Source organism: Carya illinoinensis, chromosome 15, assembly GCF_018687715.1.
Source record: "Carya illinoinensis cultivar Pawnee chromosome 15, C.illinoinensisPawnee_v1, whole genome shotgun sequence".
Lineage (NCBI taxonomy): Eukaryota > Viridiplantae > Streptophyta > Magnoliopsida > Fagales > Juglandaceae > Carya > Carya illinoinensis.
In genome coordinates this window covers 41,589,983-41,611,065 of record NC_056766.1, presented here as the reverse complement: position 1 = coordinate 41,611,065, position 21,083 = coordinate 41,589,983, and the positions used below count along the sequence as shown (strand labels likewise).

Below are 21,083 nucleotides of genomic sequence, written 5' to 3'. Positions count from 1 at the left end.
AAGGCCGAGCATCAGAGACCTGCAGGTGTGCTCCAACCCCTCCCAATTCCTGAGTGGAAATGGGATGATATCACGATGGACTTCGTAGTGGGTTTGCCGAGAACGCCTAGTGGGAAGAATTCTGTTTGGGTGATTGTGGACCGGTTAACGAAGAGTGCTCATTTTCTGCCTGTTAACAACACTGACTCTTTGGGTAAGTTGACTCGTTTGTATGTCAAGGAGATAGTGCGACTACACGGTGTACCGAAGAGTATAGTGTCGGATCGAGACCCGAGGTTTACGTCGCAGTTCTGGAAGAGTTTGCAGGCAGCTTTGGGTACTAAGTTGAAGTTCAGTACTGCTTATCACCCGCAGACAGATGGCCAGTCAGAACGCACCATCCAGACTCTGGAAGACATGTTGCGAGCTTGTGCCCTGGAATTCCAAGGGAGTTGGGAAAATCATTTGCCGCTCATTGAGTTTGCCTACAATAACAGCTACCATGCGACCATTCAGATGGCTCCCTATGAAGCTCTTTATGGAAGAAAGTGTAGGTCGCCCTTGTGTTGGGATGAAGTTGGGGAGAGTAGGGTAATTGGACCCGAAATAATTCAGGAAATGCAAAGCCAAGTCCGGATCATCAGAGAAAAAATGGCGGCAGCTCAAAGTCGCCAGAAAAGCTACGCTGATACCAGGAGGAGAGAATTGTCATTTGAAATTGGTGATTGGGTTTATCTTAAAGTCTCTCCCATGAGAGGTGTTAAGCGTTTTGGTAAGAAAAGGAAACTAGATCCGAGGTACGTCGGCCCTTTTCAGATTCTGGAGAGAGTAGGGTCCGTCGCCTATAGAGTTGCTTTGCCGGATTATTTTGGGGATGTTCATGATGTCTTCCACGTATCATCCCTGAAGAAGAGCTTTGGGCAGCAAGAGCCACGTTTCGTTGACCCAGCAGGTATTCAGTTGCAACCGGATCTCACTTACGAGGTTGTTCCATCGCAGATTTTGGATTGGAAGGAGCAACAATTGAGGTCCAAGACGATACCGTTGGTTAAAGTGGCTTGGGGAGATCCGTTAGCTCAAGACTTCTCTTGGGAGCGAGCAGCGGACATGAGGGAGCTATATCCATATTTGTTTGAATGATGAAGGTATGTAATTTTAATCTTGGTCTCAGTTGGTTCATGTGCGTTTGTGTGGCTTGGTTTAAGTTGGTGGTGATCTTGCAATTTCGAGGACGAAATTGTTTTTAAGGAGGGGAGGATGTGATGACCCGCTTTTAAGTGTATTTTCGCTGAAATAATTGTTTTTATTTTAATTAATATATCAGATATTTTATTTTATTTTAATTGTGTTTTTAAAGTCGGTTTTTAATTTATTTTAATTTATTTGAGGTTGTGTTTTATTTCTTTTAGTTGTTTTTGTGGTTTTAATCTTTTTGGCGGTTTGTTTCTTTTTCCCGGAGTGAGGACTGGACCTCATTTCTTTTCACATCTTTTTTCTTTTTCTCTTTTTCCTTTTTTCTTTTTCCCTTCTTTTCTTTTTTCTTCTTTTTCTTTTTTCTCTTTCTTTTCTCTCTCCTCTCTCCCGCTCGACCCGGTCACCCCCCCCCGTGCTCTCTCTCTCTTCTCTCTCTCTCCCTACGCCGGCGTCACCTTCCCTAAGCCCTACCGTCGCCGTCCGGCCACCGTTCGGCCTCCCACCGGTCCCATTCTCTTCCTCTCCTTCCGGTCTACCTTCCCTCCAAAACCCACCCCCAACCGGCCGGCCATTTGGCCGGAAAAAGCTTCCAAAGGGCGCACGGATTTTGCTCCGATCCTCCGCCGTCGCTCCACCTCCGGCCACCATTTCTTCACCACTTCATCACCGACTCCTTGCCGTCCTAACCCACCTATTTCCGGCCTCCAACGACCACCGGAACAGCTCCTACGAGCTTAGTTTCCGTTTTGGGTAATCCGGCCATTTCCGGCCATTCCGCCGCCACCCACGGCCGTCCGTCACTTCCAATAGCTTCACAACCATCCCTAGACCATTCCCTATCAGTTTCGTGACCTAGTTTGTTCCCGTTCAAAAGTGGGTTTTTCGGACCCACGGCCACAGTGAATTTTCACTGTGACGTTGCTGTTTTTCCGCCGTTTGCAACGCCTCGTGTTTTCTAAAATTGCCGTATAGCGCTGTAAGTATTTTCCAAACCCTATTTTCAGATTTTAATATATATTGCTCATTCAATTATTTACTGTTGTTGGTTGTTGATTCCGGACTGAGTCCGAGGAGTTTCGGGGGTCGGATGGATGGAGGACGGAGTTGCTTGTTTATTTGATTTATGATTGTTGGATTATTTTATTGTGCATTGTTATGGCATTACATGGTGCATGCACGTGTGTTGTGGGTTTATGAGAAAAGCCTGTGTTTTGGCGTGAGTGTGTTGCGGGTGCGTGTGTATCACGAGCCCAAGCCGGGATGGGTTATTATCTCGGTGGAGCTCCTCTGGTCACTCGGGAGCGGAATAAACTGAGTGATGTCCCCTGAGTTATCGAAAGCGATAATGGGAGCGGGACTAGGGGGTGCTTGGCTACGAACGCGCCGGGCGCGGAACCGGGCATCGGCCTACTCACCGACTCCGTGGCCCTTCGCTGGCGAGGGCTAGAGGATGCTTGGCTACGCACGCGCGGGGCGCGGAACTGGGCATCGCTCGTTGGGTGTCACATGCGTGGCGGTACTCTGCGGTGTGACACTGGAGCCAGGGTGTGCGGATGACCCCTAGGGGAGGTCATGGTGCATACGGTTAAAATTGGATAATGGTTTGAGATGTCATATGTGTCTTTTGGCGTGCGTGGAAAACTTGTGTTTTACGGGTTTGTGCATTGGGCATGTTTCATGCATCTTGTTTGAGTTATATGTGTTTTTATCTGGTAGTGTTTGGGTTTTACTTACCTGCGGTACCATTCGTGGTTCCGTAGCTTTTGGTGCAGGAGATGAGGTTGAGGAGGAAGAGGCTGAGCCCGAGGATGCGGCTCCGCCGGGTTGCTGATGTTATCTTTTTATTTGTTTAAAACTGTATTTGTGGTATATGTAATATTTTGTCTATGTACGTTTTAAACAGCTTGTATTATGTTAAGAAAAATTCTGGTACTTAGTTATGACTATCTTATCCGCTGCGTGTTTCTCTGTACACTTTTGCCGCCTTGCACACACTCGGCACCCGTCGTTGGGGTGGTGACCCGGGTTGTCACCATCCGGACGTCTCAATTTCCCCCTGTTCGGGCGTGGGGATTTTGGGGGCGTCACAGGTAGGGACCATTTGCAGGCCAGGGTACAAAATACGTCCGTATCAGCATGCATTAATATATATATGTGAAAATTGAAACTTATAATTGAAGAGTATTTGTGTGTCTTTATATCTAGAAACAAATTGAAACTAAAAATTACTACTTATTAAAGTTTTTATCTATTCTTAGATTTAGATTTGATTTTTTCATGTTCTTAGTTTCTCCAATAAATTTTAGGTGAATTTAATATGGTGGTATGATATCTTTATCGTTGCTATAATTATCTCAATTTTCTTCATAAAGTTCGCTTTAACATCATATAGACAAACACACATGCATGCATGCATATATACATATATAGTTATATAGTCAAAGAAATCAGAAGTACCTATAATTTTTTAGTAGGTAGTGATAGGGTTACTACCCATTTTCTTTTAAGTATTTTTTTTAACATTTTTAATCATTAAGAAAAAATTAAAAAATATATATATAATTTTACTAATAATCACTTCCTTAAACCATTAAGTAAAAAAAAAAAAACATATACAAAATAAGTAATAAATGGATAGTAATAGGGTAATAATCCTATCATTATTCTTCTTTAATTCCAACCTGAATATATTGGCTAGTTCTTCTAATGTTGCCTCCCACTTATGGACTTCTACCTTGCTCTTCAACCTATCTTTAAGTTTTGCGAACGCTTTTCCAAAACTTTCTTTTTGACGTCTTACATATGATGGATCTACTTCATAAAATAGTGGTAGAACAAAAAAAATGGAAGTGGCCACTTGCCCACTATAAAAATAAGGCTTGTTTTTATCTAGACTTATTTTTATAAACAATAATTTTTTTTTTTTTTTGTCATATTAGCTAAATAGACTAACACTAGTGGGCAAGTGGCCACTTACATTCATCTCTTTGAATTAATTGATCCCCATAAACAAATTGAGATGAAGATCTGACATCGGGAAAATTGGTGAAGCCCACCTAGTCATGCGAATCGGTGTGTCCTATTCGACATGCACGTAATTGCCAAGAAGTTGCCGACAAGTTTTTACATAATTTTATGATGCTCTGTGATGATATATCCAATCATAATGAAACTCGTGATATCATTTATATCAAATCCTACTCCATATAATTACTTTTTATACTTCTTATATACTCTACAACAATTATTTTATATTAAAAAAATAATTCAGTCAATCACATTAATAAAATGTATAAAAAATATGAAAAAAATTATTACAATTTTTTGATATCCGAATATTGAACAGAAAAATGGGAACTTGTTTATGTGAAGTAAGGGTAGGGGAGCTCATGTGGGGACTCAAACCCACATTATACGCCGTTTCTGAACAATAATTACTATCAATGTCTAGCAGTGTCAACTGTAGACTTTGGATTCCTCTTTATTGATTCCCTGAAGTGAAGATTTACCACGTTCCAATCTCTCCTTTCTTTACCCACATTTCTATAATTGCACATCTGTTGTGATCATTTATCCCACATACAAAGGAGAAGACCACTTCTTCCATGGCCTTACAAGGAGCTTCTTTCTCGCTCTCTTCCGCTTCAACTTCTTCCATCCATCAGCAGATTCATGATGTATTCTTGAACTTTAGAGATAAAAATATTTGCTAAAATTTTATTTCTCATCTATATAATACTTTGAAGAAAAGCGGAATCAATGCTTACATAGATGACGAGGAGGACGAAAGAGGAGAGGAAATTTTGCAAGCACTTTTTCAAGCTATGATTTTCATCGTTATACTCTTTAAAAATTATGCAGAATCAAAATGGTGTTTGAATGAATTGTTGAAGATCCTTGAGTGTAGGGGCACAACAAAACAAATTGTTCTACCGCTATTTTATGAAGTAGATCCATCATATGTAAGACATCAAAAAGAAAGTTTTGGAAAAGCGTTCGCAAAACTTAAAGATAGGTTGAAGAGCAAGGTAGAAGTCCTGAAGTGGGAGGCACATTAGAAGAACTAGCCAATATATTGGGGTTGGAATTAAAGAAAAATAATGGTAGGATTATTACCCTCTTACTATCCATTTATTACTTATTTTGTATATGATTTTTTTTTTTTCACTTAATGGTTTAAGGAAATGATTATTAGTAAAATTATATATATATTTTTTAAATTTTTTCTTAATGATTAAAAATGTTAAAAAAATACTTAAAAGAAAATGGATAGTAACCCTATCACTACCTATTAAATAAGTAGTAATTTTTAGTTTCAATTTGTTTCTAGATATAAAGACACACAAATACTCTTCAATTATAAGTTTCAATTTTCACATATATATATTAAGAGTTTTGCTATATACAAGCACAGTTGCGTACTAATCTGTGTACTAATATTGATTTATCCATACTTAAAATTTAAATTAACACTGTTTTCAATAAAATCTACTTTTTGACCAATCACATCACATTGATACACAGATTAATGCACAATTGTACTTACAACTATATTTTTCCATATATTAATGCATGCTGATACGGACGTATTTTGTACCCTGGCCTGCAAATGGTCCCTACCAACCTGCAACACAAAGATAAGGAGGATTTGGTGTGGTGGGAGAGACCTCTAATGTCTAAAGATATCATGATATTCTTTCTTGGACGTTTTTTTTTTTTTTCTTGGAAATTATATACGTGGTTTTATTTATTTGAATTTCTAAGTTTATAAAAAAAAATCTCCACTTATAAATTAATATGATTTAATGTGATAAATTAGAATTTTATTAAATTAAAACTAAAGTAAAAGATACTATATAATTTTATATACAACAAAAAATTATATATTTTAATTAGTAAACTTTATTATTATGGGATTTATATCTTAACTATATATATTTTTTAATTTTTTGCAGTAAATGAATTTAATTTTGATCTAGAAAAAAAAGGAAATTTTTTTGGTTTGTAGTTTTCTCAAATAATAATAATAAGAAAATAAAAATAAAAAAATAAAAAATAAAAATAAAAAGAGGGAGGGAGAGGAAAAAATAAGAAAAAAATTCAATTTTTTTAAAATTTTCTACGATTTAAAAGCACTTTTCATTTTATCAAATAAGCGTAAAACCTTTTTAAAAAAGCAAAGTGAGGGCTCGCTTTTTTATGTTAACATGATGCCAAATTGTAAAAATATAATTTATAAATTTTTTTCTTAAAAGCTTTTAAATAAAATAAAATACTGATCAAATTTCAACTTTAAACACCAAGAGAAATATAACAATAAAAAAGAGGTTATATATTCCCATTGAAATTTATAACAAATAATAATTTTTCCCACCGACGGGTAAGAAGCTTGGCAGAAAGACAACAACTTTTTATGATGCAACGCGGAAGTTGCCAGGAAGTCTTCCTCATGCAACGAGACTTATATAAGGAGCTCCATCATCTTCCCTGATCCATCTCCAATTAATTTTACTTTACATTCATAATGACTAATCACGATGTATTCTTAAGCTTTCGCGGAGAGGATACTCGCAATAATTTTACTATTCATCTTTATCATGCTTTGATTCAAAATGGAATCAACACTTACAAGGATGACAAGGAGCTGAGAAAAGGTGAAAAAATCTCACCGGCACTTTCAAAGGCCATTGAAGAGTCAAAGATTTCGATCGTAATATTTTCTGAAGATTATGCGTCATCTACATGGTGTTTGGATGAGCTGTTGAAAATCCTAGAGTGTAAAGAATCAAAGCAACAGAAGGTTCTAGCAGTGTATTATTACAAAGTCGAGCCATCGACAATACGACACCAAAAAGAAAGTTTTGAAGCAGCGTTCGCTGAACATGAAAAAAAGTTCGATGATGCTAAAGTTCAGAGGTGGAAGACTGCCTTAAATCAAACTGCCGGGCTATGCGGTTTTCATTTGAAGATCAACGAGTAATTTCAACTACCTTTATCCCTCTTATCTATTCATATATTTTTTTAGTTTTGATCTGATTACATCCTTTGACAATAATATATATATATATTGAGAAGTTGTAATTCAGTAGAAGGGAGGGAAATTTCCAGCACACATTCACAAGTTGTAAATCTGTACCAATTCCAATACTCTAAACTGAACAACAGTGTGAACGAGAGAAAAAAAAATCCCCTCAATAAGACATGACAATAACAAGATTTATAGAAAACACAACACTTACGAAGCAAAATGAACAATTGGACCGAATTCTTCCAACACTCCACGAGGCACTCGCCCACATCTAATTTACACAATTCATCCAAATACTTCTCAGGGCACTCGACCACAGCCACAAGACAAAATTTCATGTGCATCCACAACACACACTTCACATATTTTATTTATTTATTTATTTTATTCTTGATTAATTGAGTTGTTTTCCTAGTAATCCATTCACCACATGCTTGTTTGAAAAAAATTAAAAATTAAAAGAAGAGTGATGTGTGGTAATTGGAGATGATAAGTGATGAATTATTCGAATTTCACATATCACAATTCACAATTTACATAAAAAATTATTTTCAACGTTGGTCCGAGAGCCACTTACACACGAAAGGGAGAATCTCTGGATGATCACTGGCGTCCCGAGCTCTATTGCTTCCTGTGGTCATTCCCGTCCCGTCAGCTGAGGGCGCAGTGGTCTCTTGAATGGGTGTGGTGGGTCTCAGGTAGAAAGAAACAGATCATGTGTGTTGCGAAGCTAGAGAGGGAGAGAGAGAGAGAGAGAGAGAGAGAGAGAGAGAGAGAGAGAGGAGAAACCAAGAGGGTGAGATAGAGTGTGAGGAGGGATGGCGGAGGTGGGTAGTCGTCCGCCTGAGAGAGTGTGACGGAGACAGAGAGAGTGAGAGGGATAGAGAGTGACGGAGACAGAGGCGGAAGGAGGGAAAGTGAGAGACGGTAGAAGGAGAAGTACGCTGGTGAGAGGTAGTGGGGTGGTCGGCGGGTGGAAAATTTCAGAGAGAGATAGACAGGCGGAGACAGAAAGAGAGAATGAGAGAGAGCGAGTGAGTGTGAAAACACAGAGAGTAAGGGCTCACCGTGGCTGGCATCTGGCGGACATGGAACGGCGAGGTGGAGGCAGATAGGGTTTTCGAACCCGGGTTTCGTGTTACAAAGAGAGAGGCGCAGAGAGCGACGATCGAGAGAGATGGAGAGAGAGGATTACTGGAGATGCGGTGTCAAGGCATGGAGGATAGTGGCAGCAGATGGAACAAAACAGAGATATAAGAGAAATATGAGGGGGGAGAGTTGAGACCGAGAGATGAGAGGGAGATAGAGAGACAACGAGAAGCCGAGGGAGAGAAGAGAGAGGTGGTCGGAGGGGGAGGTGGCTCATGCTAGTTATAGAACTAGAAACCACTTCACGAGCAACATAGTTCTCGTTCGTGATTGATGGAGGTGGACGGCAGCTAGGGGTGGCAGGGAAGGGATGACACTTGGCTACATGTGCGTTTGTGGGTGTGGTTGGTAGGCAGAGCGGTGCACAGAGGTCACGAGAGGGGGAGGAAGGCGACAGGGGATGAGGGAGAAGAGATCAGCGAGAACAAGACAGGGGAGGACTGGGGAAGGGGAGAGGGGTAAGAGTTTGTGTGAAATGGGACAAAACGAGGCCATTTTGAGGGGATGGGCTGGCCTTCTCCTAAGGTTTTGGGGCCTTAGTGGTGATCTGGGCTTGGGCTTTTGGGGCTGGCTTCACATTACGTATGACCAAAATGCAGAAGCCCTCAGTTCATAAAAATTTATATTCATATAGATGTTTTTTAAGCAATAGCATTTTTCACACTCAAACTCCGGTCTCTTTTTCTTTTTTTTTTTTTTTCTTTTTTTACCATAAATTAATATATATATATATATATATTAATTGCATGCATTTATGATTTACCAATTAAATTGATCAAGCAGCACATTCTCGAAGTAAAATTGGAATGTACGAAGTAAAATTTATCCGTACTTCATAATGCAAATTAATACTTCACCAAACTTATAGTATAAATTGAATATAGGTGGCATTTTTTTTAACACATAAATGTCACGTACTGAAAAACATTACTACAAAGAAAATAGTGAACAAAGAATAACAACGTACATCTCCACTATTTTCAAAGTTCCATTTCTTTTCCCTTTTTTTAAGTCTTCAATTTGATAAAGACCATCTGATTTGCACCTTCTTCGATCAGCAGATTCAGCACTTATGATGATAGTTTTGGTATAGTACTTGTACAGCTAGCCATGTGAATTGTTACACTTCCATAAAAACTTCATATGTTTATAACTGTTGTTGTTTGGTAGGGACGAATATGAGTTTATCCAGAAGATTGTTCAAGAGATCTCAACAAGCTTACCAAATCGTTTTGACTTGCATGTTGCCGAGTTTCCGGTGGGAATAAAGTCTCGTGTAGAAGATATTAATATGCTATTATGTATTAAGGAGAATGACAAATGCATGATAGGGATTTTCGGTGTTGGTGGAATTGGAAAAACAACTATTGCAAAAGAGATGTATAATCGCATTACTGATCAATTTGAAGGTAGCTGTTTTCTTGCAAATGTTAGAGAATCTTCAAAACAAGATCAAGGCGGTCTCGTAAAGTTGCAACAGACAATTCTTTATGACATTCTTAAAGATTCAAGTTTGAAAGTTAGTAATGTCGATCGAGGAATCAATTTGATAATGGAGAGACTTTGCCGTAAAAGAATTCTTTTGGTTCTTGATGATGTTGATTGTTTGGACCAATTAAAAAAATTATGTGGAAGATGCGATTGGTTTGGTTGCGATAGTTGAATCATCATAACAACAAGGGATGAGGGTTTACTAACTAAGCATCATGTTCATTTCAAATATCGTATGAAGGAAATGGATCACCATGAAGCTCTTCAGCTCTTTAGCCAGCATGCTTTCAAAAGCGACAAACCTGATGATGCTTTTGCGAATGTCATAAAACTTGCACTAAAGTGTGCTAACGGCCTTCCACTCGCTTTACAAGTGATTGGCTCAAATCTATATGGAGAAGATATACATTTTTGGAAAAGTGAATTGGAAAAGTACAAAAGAATTCCAGAAGAAAATATCCACAAAAAACTCAAAATAAGTTATGATGGATTAGATTATCATACAAAAAAGATTTTTCTTGACATTGCATGTTTCTTCAAAGGATACAACAGAGATTATGTCACTAAAATATTGAATGGTTGTGGTTTCTTTGCCGATGCCGGTATCAAAAAGCTCAAGGATAAATGTCTCATAACTATTGATAAAAATGATGAACTGATGATGCATGACTTGATAGAAGATATGGGTAAAGAAATTGTCCGACAAGAATCACCCGAAGAACCAGGCAAGCGGAGTAGATTATGGTTTTATGACGATATTCGTGAAGTACTTGAAAGAAATAAGGTAAGATTTTCCCTAGAAATATAATTCTACTTCGAGTTCTTTTTTTTTTTTTTTCAATTGAAGCTATTATTAAATTAAAAGAAATGGATCCAGAAATACATATAAATTATTATATAGACACGTACGTACCCTCTACATGAAATATTTTCTCAGTGTTGTAAATAAAATAATTTTAATAAAGAAGTACAAATAAAATCATCAAAGTCAATCCCCCTTTCCCCATTTTTCTAAAAAGGAAAAATGCTATGATTATCTGACCCTTTTTTAGTATTTTAAACTGAGTAATACATATTAAAAGGAAGAAGTATAAATGACTTTGACATTTGAACGTACACACTAATTTCTAGAAATCTAAATGATAAAAATAAGGCTATTGCTTTTGAAATCTAAAATAGAAACACCATATGAAGAAAGGTGAGGCCTATGTTTGTTATTTCCTTCTTAATAAATGAAATAGTGTGTACACGTATTGTAAGAAAAATATATATAATCTTAGCCTGTTCAACTTATATATAGTTCATGAACACTTGCGCATGCAAGTAGTGTTGAATTATAGGGAATTAGCTTTGATTTTTGATTGAACACTCGTGCATTCTCACATTAGGGAACAGAGCAAATTGAAGGCTTATTGATAAATCCACCTTGGGAGGACAGCTGCATGATATGTTTGGATTCTGAGGTGTTTGCAAAAATGGAAAAACTCAGAATATTAATAGTTAGCAGCGACATCGTCATTTTTTGTGGCGGATTGAATTATCTCTCTAATGAGTTAAGAGTTATTGATTGGCCTTATTGCTCTTTGAAGTTTTTGCCATCTAACTTTCATGGAGAGAAACTCATTGATTTAACGATGTTTGGAAGCATGATTAGAGATTTAGGCACGAGTTTGCTATCTAAGGTACCTATTTTTATTTTTCATATGTCAATTTGTCTTACTTTTAAGTTCTGCTGCAAATTTCCTTTAACAATTAATATATATTTTATTTGTTTTTTACTTTTTAAACAGAACTTAACAAGTATAGATCTCAGTTACTGTGAATACTTGACAAAAATATCGGATCTTTCAAGTTGCTCAAATCTAGAGGTGTTGCTTCTTAAAAGATGTGGAAGTTTAGTTGAGGTTCATGATTCTGTTGGACTTTTGGATAAGCTCGTTAAATTGGATTTTAGATATTGTTCCAGCCTAGAGAAGTTGCCAAGAAGTTTCGAGTTGATATCTCTAAAATTACTTGAACTTGAAGGTTGTACAAGCCTTGAATACTTTCCTGAAATTAAGTGTGAAATGGAATATTTGAAATGCGTCAAGTTAGAAAGGTGTGAGCAACTTGTGGGGCTACCTTCATCCATTACATGCCTCACTGGGCTCGAGACGTTATATATAAATAAGTGCGACAGCCTTGTGCATTTTCCAGTAAACATTTTTCAGTTGGAACATCTACAGGATGTTTCCATCATTCGTTGTCCAAATTTTGTAAATTTTGGAAAGGAGGTGGGGCATAATGGACAATTCGTGTCATGTATTTTATCTCGCACATATAATTTCTCATCCAGTTTGAAGACTTTAAATCTATCACATAGTGGTATTGTTAGCCTTTCTCCATGCATCGAAGGATTTGTTGGATTGTCTAAACTTGATTTGATAGACTGCTCTCAACTTGAAGAAATTCTATACCTTCCACCAAATATAAAAGAGGTAAATGCCCAAAGATGTTCTAGCCTAAAGAATTTCTTGCCAGAATCAAATAATTTATCTCGGACATATAATTTCTCATCCAGTTTGAAGACTTTAATTCTATGTGGTAGTGGTATTGTTAGCCTTTCTCCATGCATCGAAGGATTTGTTGGATTGTCTGAACTTGATTTGAGAGACTGCAAGCAACTTGAAGAAATTCTATACCTTCCACCAAATATAAAAGAGGTAAATGCCAGAGGATGTTCCAGCCTAAAGAATTTCTTTCCAGAATCAAATAATTTATCTCAGACATATAATTTCTCATCCAGTTTGAAGACTTTAATTCTATGTGGTAGTGGTATTGTTAGCCTTTCTCCATGCATCGAAGGATTTGTTGGATTGTCTGAACTTGATTTGAGAGACTGCAAGCAACTTGAAGAAATTCTATACCTTCCACCAAATATAAAAGAGGTAAATGCCAGAGGATGTTCCAGCCTAAAGAATTTCTTTCCAGAATCAAATAATTTATCTCGGACATATAATTTCTCATCCAGTTTGAAGACTTTAATTCTATGTGGTAGTGGTATTGTTAGCCTTTCTCCATGCATCGAAGGATTTGTTGGATTGTCTGAACTTGATTTGAGAGACTGCAAGCAACTTGAAGAAATTCTACACCTTCCACCAAATATAGAAATGGTAGATGCTAGAGGATGTTCCAGCCTAAAGAATTTCCTTCCAAAATCAAATAATTTATCTCGGACATATAATTTCTCATCCAGTTTGAAGACTTTAATTCTATGTGGTAGTGGTATTGTTAGCCTTTCTCCATGCATCAAAGGATTTGTTGGATTGTCTGAACTTGATTTGAGAGACTGCAAGCAACTTGAAGAAATTCTACACCTTCCACCAAATATAGAAATGGTAGATGCCAGAGGATGTTCCAGCCTAAAGAATTTCCTTCCAGAATCAAATAATTTATCTCGGACATATAATTTCTCATCCAGTTTGAAGACTTTAATTTTATGTGGTAGTGGTATTGTTAGCCTTTCTCCATGCATCGAAGGATTTGTTGGATTGTCTGAACTTGATTTGAGAGACTGCAAGCAACTTGAAGAAATTCTACACCTTCCACCAAATATAGAAATGGTAGATGCTAGAGGATGTTCCAGCCTAAAGAATTTCCTTCCAAAATCAAATAATTTATCTCGGACATATAATTTCTCATCCAGTTTGAAGACTTTAATTCTATGTGGTAGTGGTATTGTTAGCCTTTCTCCATGCATCAAAGGATTTGTTGGATTGTCTGAACTTGATTTGAGAGACTGCAAGCAACTTGAAGAAATTCTACACCTTCCACCAAATATAGAAATGGTAGATGCCAGAGGATGTTCCAGCCTAAAGAATTTCCTTCCAGAATCAAATAATTTATCTCAGACATATAATTTCTCATCCAGTTTGAAGACTTTAATTCTATGTGGTAGTGGTATTGTTAGCCTTTCTCCATGCATCGAAGGATTTGTTGGATTGTCTGAACTTGATTTGAGAGACTGCAAGCAACTTGAAGAAATTCTACACCTTCCACCAAATATAGAAATGGTAGATGCTAGAGGATGTTCCAGCCTAAAGAATTTCCTTCCAAAATCAAATAATTTATCTCGGACATATAATTTCTCATCCAGTTTGAAGACTTTAATTCTATGTGGTAGTGGTATTGTTAGCCTTTCTCCATGCATCAAAGGATTTGTTGGATTGTCTGAACTTGATTTGAGAGACTGCAAGCAACTTGAAGAAATTCTACACCTTCCACCAAATATAGAAATGGTAGATGCCAGAGGATGTTCCAGCCTAAAGAATTTCCTTCCAGAATCAAATAATTTATCTCGGACATATAATTTCTCATCCAGTTTGAAGACTTTAATTCTATGTGGTGGTATTGTTAGCCTTTCTCCATGCATCGAAGGATTTGTTGGATTGTCTGAACTTGATTTGAGAGACTGCAAGCAACTTGAAGAAATTCTATACCTTCCACCAAATATAAAAGAGGTAAATGCCAGAGGATGTTCCAGCCTAAAGAATTTCTTTCCAGAATCAAATAATTTATCTCGGACATATAATTTCTCATCCAGTTTGAAGACTTTAATTCTATGTGATAGTGGTATTGTTAGCCTTTCTCCATGCATCAAAGGATTTGTTGGATTGTCTAAACTTGATTTGACAAACTGTGAGCAACTTGAAGAAATTCTATACCTTCCACCAAATATAGAAGAGGTAAATGCCGTAGGATGCGTGTTATTGGAACGCTTTCCTCATGTATCGACAGAATCTTCATTTGGTACACCCGACTTAAAACGGCTAACATGGATTAACTTATCGGAATGCAATAAAGTGGAAGTGAATGTAGGGAATCATGCGCCAGATCCATTAATGGTACAGTTATACATCTCTCATCTATTTGATCTCTAATTTCTTTATGTTTCGTATTTGATAGCTTGTATTTGTTATCTAACATATATATAGTTGGTTTAATAGGAACGCTTTCGGGAGAAAGAATCAAGTACGATTATACATCCAGGAAGTAGGATTCCAGAGTGGTTCAAGTATTGCAAGGAGACTACTTCATTAAGTAAATCTATTGAAATAGAAATTGATCATAATGCGTCCATGTGTTTTGGGCATCTGATCGTGGCATTAGTTTTGTGTTTTGTTGTGGAATCAGTAAGGACTTTGTATGGTTTTACTATCTCAGTAAATGGCCAGCAAATTGGAAATGATAATACGCGGTTCGGAAGTTTTTGGTCAATGTACCCACAAGATGTTGTATGTCTAAAATACATTGCTAGAAATTCTATTGGTGATATGCTGTCAAGTTACAGGGAGGGGAATAATAATATGAGGTTTACATTTGGCAGTTATAGAAATAAGGCAATCTTCAAAAGTGTTGGAGTCCATCTAATACACGGGAATGACAATTTTATTGATCCTAATCCTATTCAACTTTCAAAAAGATACCGAGATGATGGTGAGCATGACTTGGAACCCGATTGGAACCCACAACAGAAGCGGCAATCTTCAACCACGATAATTATGGAATTCAAGGATGCTAATGATGATTAAATTATTGAAGATTTGGATTTAGAACTTCAACTTGTGTAAGTGATAATAGCCGAATTTGTGCAGAATTCTACTTAAATTCTTATATTTTTATTAGTCTTGAAATATTTATTTTTCTTACTTAAATTTAAGTTTATATTAATGAAGGAATTGAAGTTCAGAAAGGAATCGAAGTTGCAGAAGGAATCAAAGTTGGGGGGAATGAACTGGAACGGTAACAGACTCGCAACGCCTATATTTACATTTTGAGAAATTTTTATTCTTCTTTAGTTTCGTTCTAAATACTGCTTTGATGTTTATTTACATTCATATTTTAGAATTTAATTTCATCAACAAGCCTAGCTAAATTTTCAATTAAGGTTGAGAATGAAACCTCCTTGAAGATTATTAATATTATTTATGAGATTGATTTTTCCCAACTATCGATGCTTTCAACGATTTATTATTCTTGTTTCATATCAATTGAGAGGGATAAAATTCTTGACATGAGTTCAATCATATTTTTATCATGATTTAGAATAATCTTAATCAGCTGATATCTTAGAAAACATTTTTATGGAAAATTAGTCATCTTTTAAAGGTATTTTTTAGTTTTAAGTGACACAGAATGAACCTATCTCGAATTGTTTTGCAATGGCTAAAACGTTGCATTTACAGGATGCTTGTGGAATTTGCAGCAAAGTAATCTCCTCGACCACTTTACTGGAATTTCAGTACATATATTAATATATACACCAAGAATATTTCAACAGGTTCAAAGGCCTCAAAGAAAATGTTTTTAGACCAAGACCAGATCTGTAAGGGAGATTAAGGATGCTGGATGAATTGTTATACTAGGCATTATAAGGTCACCATTAAAAGGCTGAAATTAATGACCAAATTTATGTGGAGGGAAGAAAGGTAATGTGCGTGGAGCTGGTTTTCTTAACATTTGTGTTGTTTTTTTCTTTTTCCGTATACTGTAATTGTCGATCTTCTTGGGCTATATTTGTCAAAATACAGGGTAATTGCTGAGAGTTTCTGGTTTGAGAAATGACACAAATCAAAGGTCCTAAAGCTCTGGATTGGATTATTATCATACTTTTGTACCCGTTTCATTCCAAAAGATTGAATTTATTGTCAAGAACCACAGGCGTGATCTAGATTGTTAAATGGGTTCTGTCCCTGAAGATCTGTCAGGTAGGAAATCCTACATATTTATTTATTTTTATTTTTATTATGAATTTATTTTTCTAATTCTTGTGTTGTTAGAATATGTGTACAATGGATGAATCGGTTAGTTAATAGTGCTTGCTAGATATGTTCTAATTATAACAAGACGTGTAATTTGTTAGTCATAAGACCTTTTTTTTTTAAAAAAAGGAAATTATAAAGCCATGATGAGTTTTCTAGATACCAGTTAAAAGGCCTTCCAAATTAGTGTATAAATTTTATTCATCAAGTCCCATATTTTCCCAAAAAAAAAAGAAGTAGAAATTTTAACTAAGACCTATATTTGAGTGCTGGGAAAGTTGTTGGTCATGGTTTTTCATTTGCTGTTGCTACAGCTTATCTGATCGTGTCAAAGCTCTTACATGCTTTCTGTACCATAGCTGAAAAGTTGTTTTTTGGTTTTTAGTTTTGTCAAAAAGATATTACAACTAAAATATTACAACTAAAGTTTGCCGCAAATAGATAAAAGAAAAACTTTGCCGCAAAAAAATTCTTTTAGTTCTTGATGATGTTGATCAGCCAGATCAATTGGAAAAATTATGTGAAAGATGTGATTGGTTTGGTTTAGGAAGTCGAATCATCATAACAACAAAGGATAAACATTTACTAGCTATGCATGATAGATATTTGACATATAACATGAAGGAATTGGATGACAAAGAAACTATTCAACTCTTTAGCCACAATGCCTTCAAAAGTGACAAACCAATGACAATTTTGTGGAACTCACAAAAGATGCATTAAGCTATGCTGAGGGTCTTCCCCTCGCTTTAATAGTGGTGGGCTCGGATCTATGCGGTAGAGATATATCTTATTGGAAAAGTGCATTGGAAAAAGATAAAAGAATTCCGGAGGAAAATATTCAAGAAAAATTAAGAATAAGTTACGATGGATTAGAACCAAATGAGAGAAATATTTTCCTTGATATTGCATGTTTTTCCAGAGGAAAGGATGCAAGATATGTTACTAAAATACTGGATAGTTGTGGCTTCTTTCCAAATGCTGGTATCAAAAAGCTTATCGACAAATGCCTCATAAGTATTGATAAGTATGACAGATTGACCATGCATGACTTGTTGCAAGATATGGGTAGAGAAGTTGTTCGACAAGAGTCACCAAGAGAGCCTGGCAGATATAGTAGGTTATGATTTCATGAAGACATTCGTTATGTACTTGAAGAAAATACGGTAAGATTCACTGTAAAATGTGCTTTAATTTTTAATTTGTCTTTTTTTTTTTTTTTTTCTAGTGAACCTGTTAGGGGTTTTGTTTTAGAAGAAAATGGAATTAGAAATACAAAGGGACACAGAAACATCAGCCGTATTAAGTTGTCGATCTGAAGTAGTGTAAATAAAGATAGATGAATGAAGTTTAAGTTTCTTCATTATAAATTTCTACAAAGTGAAATAGCGATGTATACCTATGTGTGTGTGTTCTGATAAGACAAAATACATAATTTTTTGCAATTGTTGAACTATGTAGAACTTCATTCTTTGCTTTTGCCAGCACACTTGGGCATTCTTTGCTCTTGCTAGGGAACAAAATTGCTTTTCTACTTTGAAAGAATTAGATCTATCGAGTAGTGATATTGTTAGTCTTCCCAAATCCATCAAAAGAGTTAATGGATTAAAACAACTTAGGTTGGAGGATTGCAGGCAACTTCAAGAAATTTTAGAGCTTCCACCCAATATAGAAGAGATGTATGCTAATGGATGCATCTCATTGGAAAGGTTTCCCGAAGTATAAAGAAAGTTTCAATTCAATACTTGCAACTTAAGGGCACTTTGATGGATTGAATTGTTCAGATGCTATAAAATGTTTGTGAATATACCAATTCATGTGGCAAATCCTTTATTCGATGAGGTATCTCTTTCACACTCAACCCCCCCCCCCCCCCCCCCCCCCCCCCTTCTCTCTCTCTCTGTCTCTCTGTCTCTGATGTTTCTTTCTTTTCTTTTTTCCTTTCCTTTTATGTGACATGTTTGAAACATATTTTTTTAACAGGGACATCTTAATGACTATTTTGGCGGCATTATATTTCCGGGAAGTATGATTCCTGACTGGCTAATCCATTGTAAGGAGGCTTAAAATACTCATGGGGTTTACTTCACTCATGGGGTTTAGTTCATGAATGGTTGGAATACTCTGTTCTAGAACCTTTCCAGCTAAAAGGGAAAAGTCTGAATGTTAAGTTTACTTGTTATTCAAACTCATTATCCCTTAAACGTTGTGGAGTCTAGTTGGTGTTGGTGCATAAGCATGCAGATAATGCTAAAGATCATTCAGATGTGGTCTATGAGCATGATTGCAACTTGGAATCTGACTATCATCCACAACAGAAGAGGCATTCTACAACCTTGGATATCGAAAATTTGAACTTAGAGGATACTCAACTCGGTGAGTCCCTACTAAACTAATCAAATCACTCACAACATTGATCAACCTACCATCCTTTCTCCATTCATCACCCAAATGCTTGTTTTGTTCTAGATTTACTTTCAAATCTCACTCCTAACACTAAACACACTTTCTAGTTTTCATCACCGAGGAAGCTGCAATTCTTATCATGTTCCAAAGTTAACAACTCAAGATGGGGGTTGTTAAGACTATGTGCAACCATACTTGTGTTGGCAAATTTCCTATACAAGAAACTAATAGCTCAGGTTTAAGTTGTGAGTCTAAGTTATTCATGTGTAGCGTGTTAATCTCAGTCGTTTACCAACGATGACTTAGAAACCAAGTGTTTTTCTCTTGAGAATAGTCTTCAAATCCTAGGGGGAAATCCAATCTCCACTCTTCAAAGTTTGACGGGACACGTTTAAACTCAAAATATACTAATATTTTCTCGAAATAAAGCACTCTTGTTAGGGTTATTGATTACTCTATTCATGTATGCATATATGTTTGTGAACAAGTTTCAGGTTACTTAGGATAAAAATTTAATTTGTCAATCTTTCTTAGGATTGCACATCATGCCACCATTTGCTCAGAAACAGGCTACTTGGTCTTAGCCAACTTCACATGAGGCTGGTGAAAGCTCATCTAGACAGGTGGCACGACCTTCCTGGATGGAAACTCTATTGTCGAAGATGGATTGTAGGATGGATGCACATGTGGCTCCATTGAGACAGCTCGAAGATATTGCATCTAGACTCAAGAACATAGAGATTCAACTCCAGGATCTACAGAGTGCCTTCAAGGAAAATGTACCATAACCAGCAGGGGATTGATCCTACAGGGCTTGATTCACATTCTATTTCTACCTGCTAACTTTTCATTATGTTTGTATTGCACCGTACTCTTTTTGAGCATGTCATTTCAGCATGTTTTTGTGTCTGTTATGGAGCTATTATGGAGCCTTGATTCACTTCTAAAGTGATATTTGGTCGAGCTATTATGGAGTTGATGATCTAGAACAGTAAAAGGGATGAAAATATAAATGTTTGAAGAAGGCTGATTGGTATGCCTAATATATTTCCAACAATGAAGATTGATTGATTTTCCTTTAAAGAAGCATGATTATGTCATATTGATGGATGTCATGAGGCATGAGTGCTCAGGGCATGTTTTGAAGTATTGCATGCATATTTATCAATCAAAACCAGATATGAAAAAAGTTTGTGGAATAAATTCTTTCACTATTAGCATGCTTAGAATTTCAATTGCATTATCTCATGGTGACTTGTGAATAAGCATCCATTGACATTTCATGTATCTTAGAAAACATTTTTATGGGAAATTAGTACTCTTTTAAAGGTATTTTTTAGTTTAAGTGAACACAGAGTGAACCTATCCCGAATTGTTTTGCAATAGCTCAAACGTTGCATTCATAGGGTGCTTGTGGAATTTGCAACAAAGTAATCTCCTCGACCATTTTACTGGAATTTCAGTACACATATATACACTAGGAATATTGAAACCGTTCAAAGGCCTCAAAGAATATGTTTATAGACCAAGACCTAATCTATAAAGGGAGATTTAAGTGCCTTGAAAACTATGTTTTACAGACCTAATGACCATAAGAAGGGTAATTTGAATAAATTTATAATTGTACAGCATAACATAAAAGGAATTATAATTTTCTAGGATTATTTTTGAGTTCACCAAATAAGATATGTATTGGACCTGATTTCTTATCCCTTTTTCGCCTTTTCAGCTTTCTATTAGACTATGATGACCACTTCCCGTATTGGAAGGGATGCTGGATGAAATGTTATACTAGGCATTAGAATGTCACCATTAAAAGGCTGAAAGCTTTGGATAATGTCATTTTATAAACTTTCCAACCTCCAAACTGAATTGCTCAGGACTTAAGAGAATTAAACAAATTGTATAGGTTTGGCGAGTGTGTTTTCATCTTTCTCACACACAAGGGAATTGCTTTGCCACCATTTAATGACTGAGGAATTGGATACCCCATAAGTTTGTTCCACGTTTTGGCTCGGACTTGATTGCTACACCAA

The 21,083-nt window shown here is 36.4% G+C and overlaps 2 protein-coding genes and 1 long non-coding RNA gene across 7 annotated transcripts; all 3 read left to right on the top strand.

Moving 5' to 3' along the window:
• Positions 1-6,682: 6,682 nt before the first annotated feature.
• On the top strand, positions 6,683-10,120 carry LOC122297076 (toll/interleukin-1 receptor-like protein). Its single transcript, XM_043106975.1, has 2 exons — positions 6,683-7,149; positions 9,521-10,120. Exons 1-2 carry the CDS (start codon positions 6,698-6,700, stop codon positions 10,011-10,013), a joined length of 945 nt encoding a protein of 314 aa, XP_042962909.1. The 5' UTR covers positions 6,683-6,697; the 3' UTR covers positions 10,014-10,120.
• On the top strand, positions 10,086-15,212 carry LOC122296945 (disease resistance protein Roq1-like). The gene is made up of 5 exons (XM_043106740.1): positions 10,086-10,625; positions 11,230-11,523; positions 11,632-14,730; positions 14,827-15,114; positions 15,207-15,212. The coding sequence occupies exons 1-5, from the start codon at positions 10,086-10,088 to the stop codon at positions 15,210-15,212; spliced, it is 4,227 nt and encodes a 1,408-aa protein (XP_042962674.1).
• Positions 15,213-15,290: 78 nt separating this feature from the next.
• LOC122297085 lies at positions 15,291-20,104 on the top strand. Of its 5 annotated transcripts, none has more exons than XR_006238636.1 (8): positions 15,291-15,446; positions 15,556-15,622; positions 16,066-16,308; positions 16,411-16,587; positions 17,301-17,807; positions 18,261-18,483; positions 18,625-19,017; positions 19,582-20,104. It is a non-coding gene; the product is annotated as an uncharacterized LOC122297085 (long non-coding RNA). The 5 variants fall into 5 exon arrangements; XR_006238640.1 differs by having other exon boundaries at positions 16,066-16,313; XR_006238637.1 differs by having other exon boundaries at positions 16,066-16,587; positions 18,276-18,483.
• Positions 20,105-21,083: the final 979 nt, after the last annotated feature.

What these genes read in the sequence shown, in the direction of transcription:
- LOC122296945 (XM_043106740.1), top strand. Translation starts at nt 10,086, where the DNA reads ATGGATCACCATGAAGCTCTTCAGCTCTTTAGCCAGCATGCTTTCAAA. An exon ending in AAGTACTTGAAAGAAATAAG is followed by an intron (nt 10,626 to 11,229) that starts GTAAGATTTTCC and finishes TTCTCACATTAG; the next exon opens with GGAACAGAGCAAATTGAAGG. An exon ending in CAGATCCATTAATGGTACAG is followed by an intron (nt 14,731 to 14,826) that starts TTATACATCTCT and finishes TTGGTTTAATAG; the next exon opens with GAACGCTTTCGGGAGAAAGA.
- LOC122297076 (XM_043106975.1), top strand. Translation starts at nt 6,698, where the DNA reads ATGACTAATCACGATGTATTCTTAAGCTTTCGCGGAGAGGATACTCGC. An exon ending in TTTCATTTGAAGATCAACGA is followed by an intron (nt 7,150 to 9,520) that starts GTAATTTCAACT and finishes GTTGTTTGGTAG; the next exon opens with GGACGAATATGAGTTTATCC.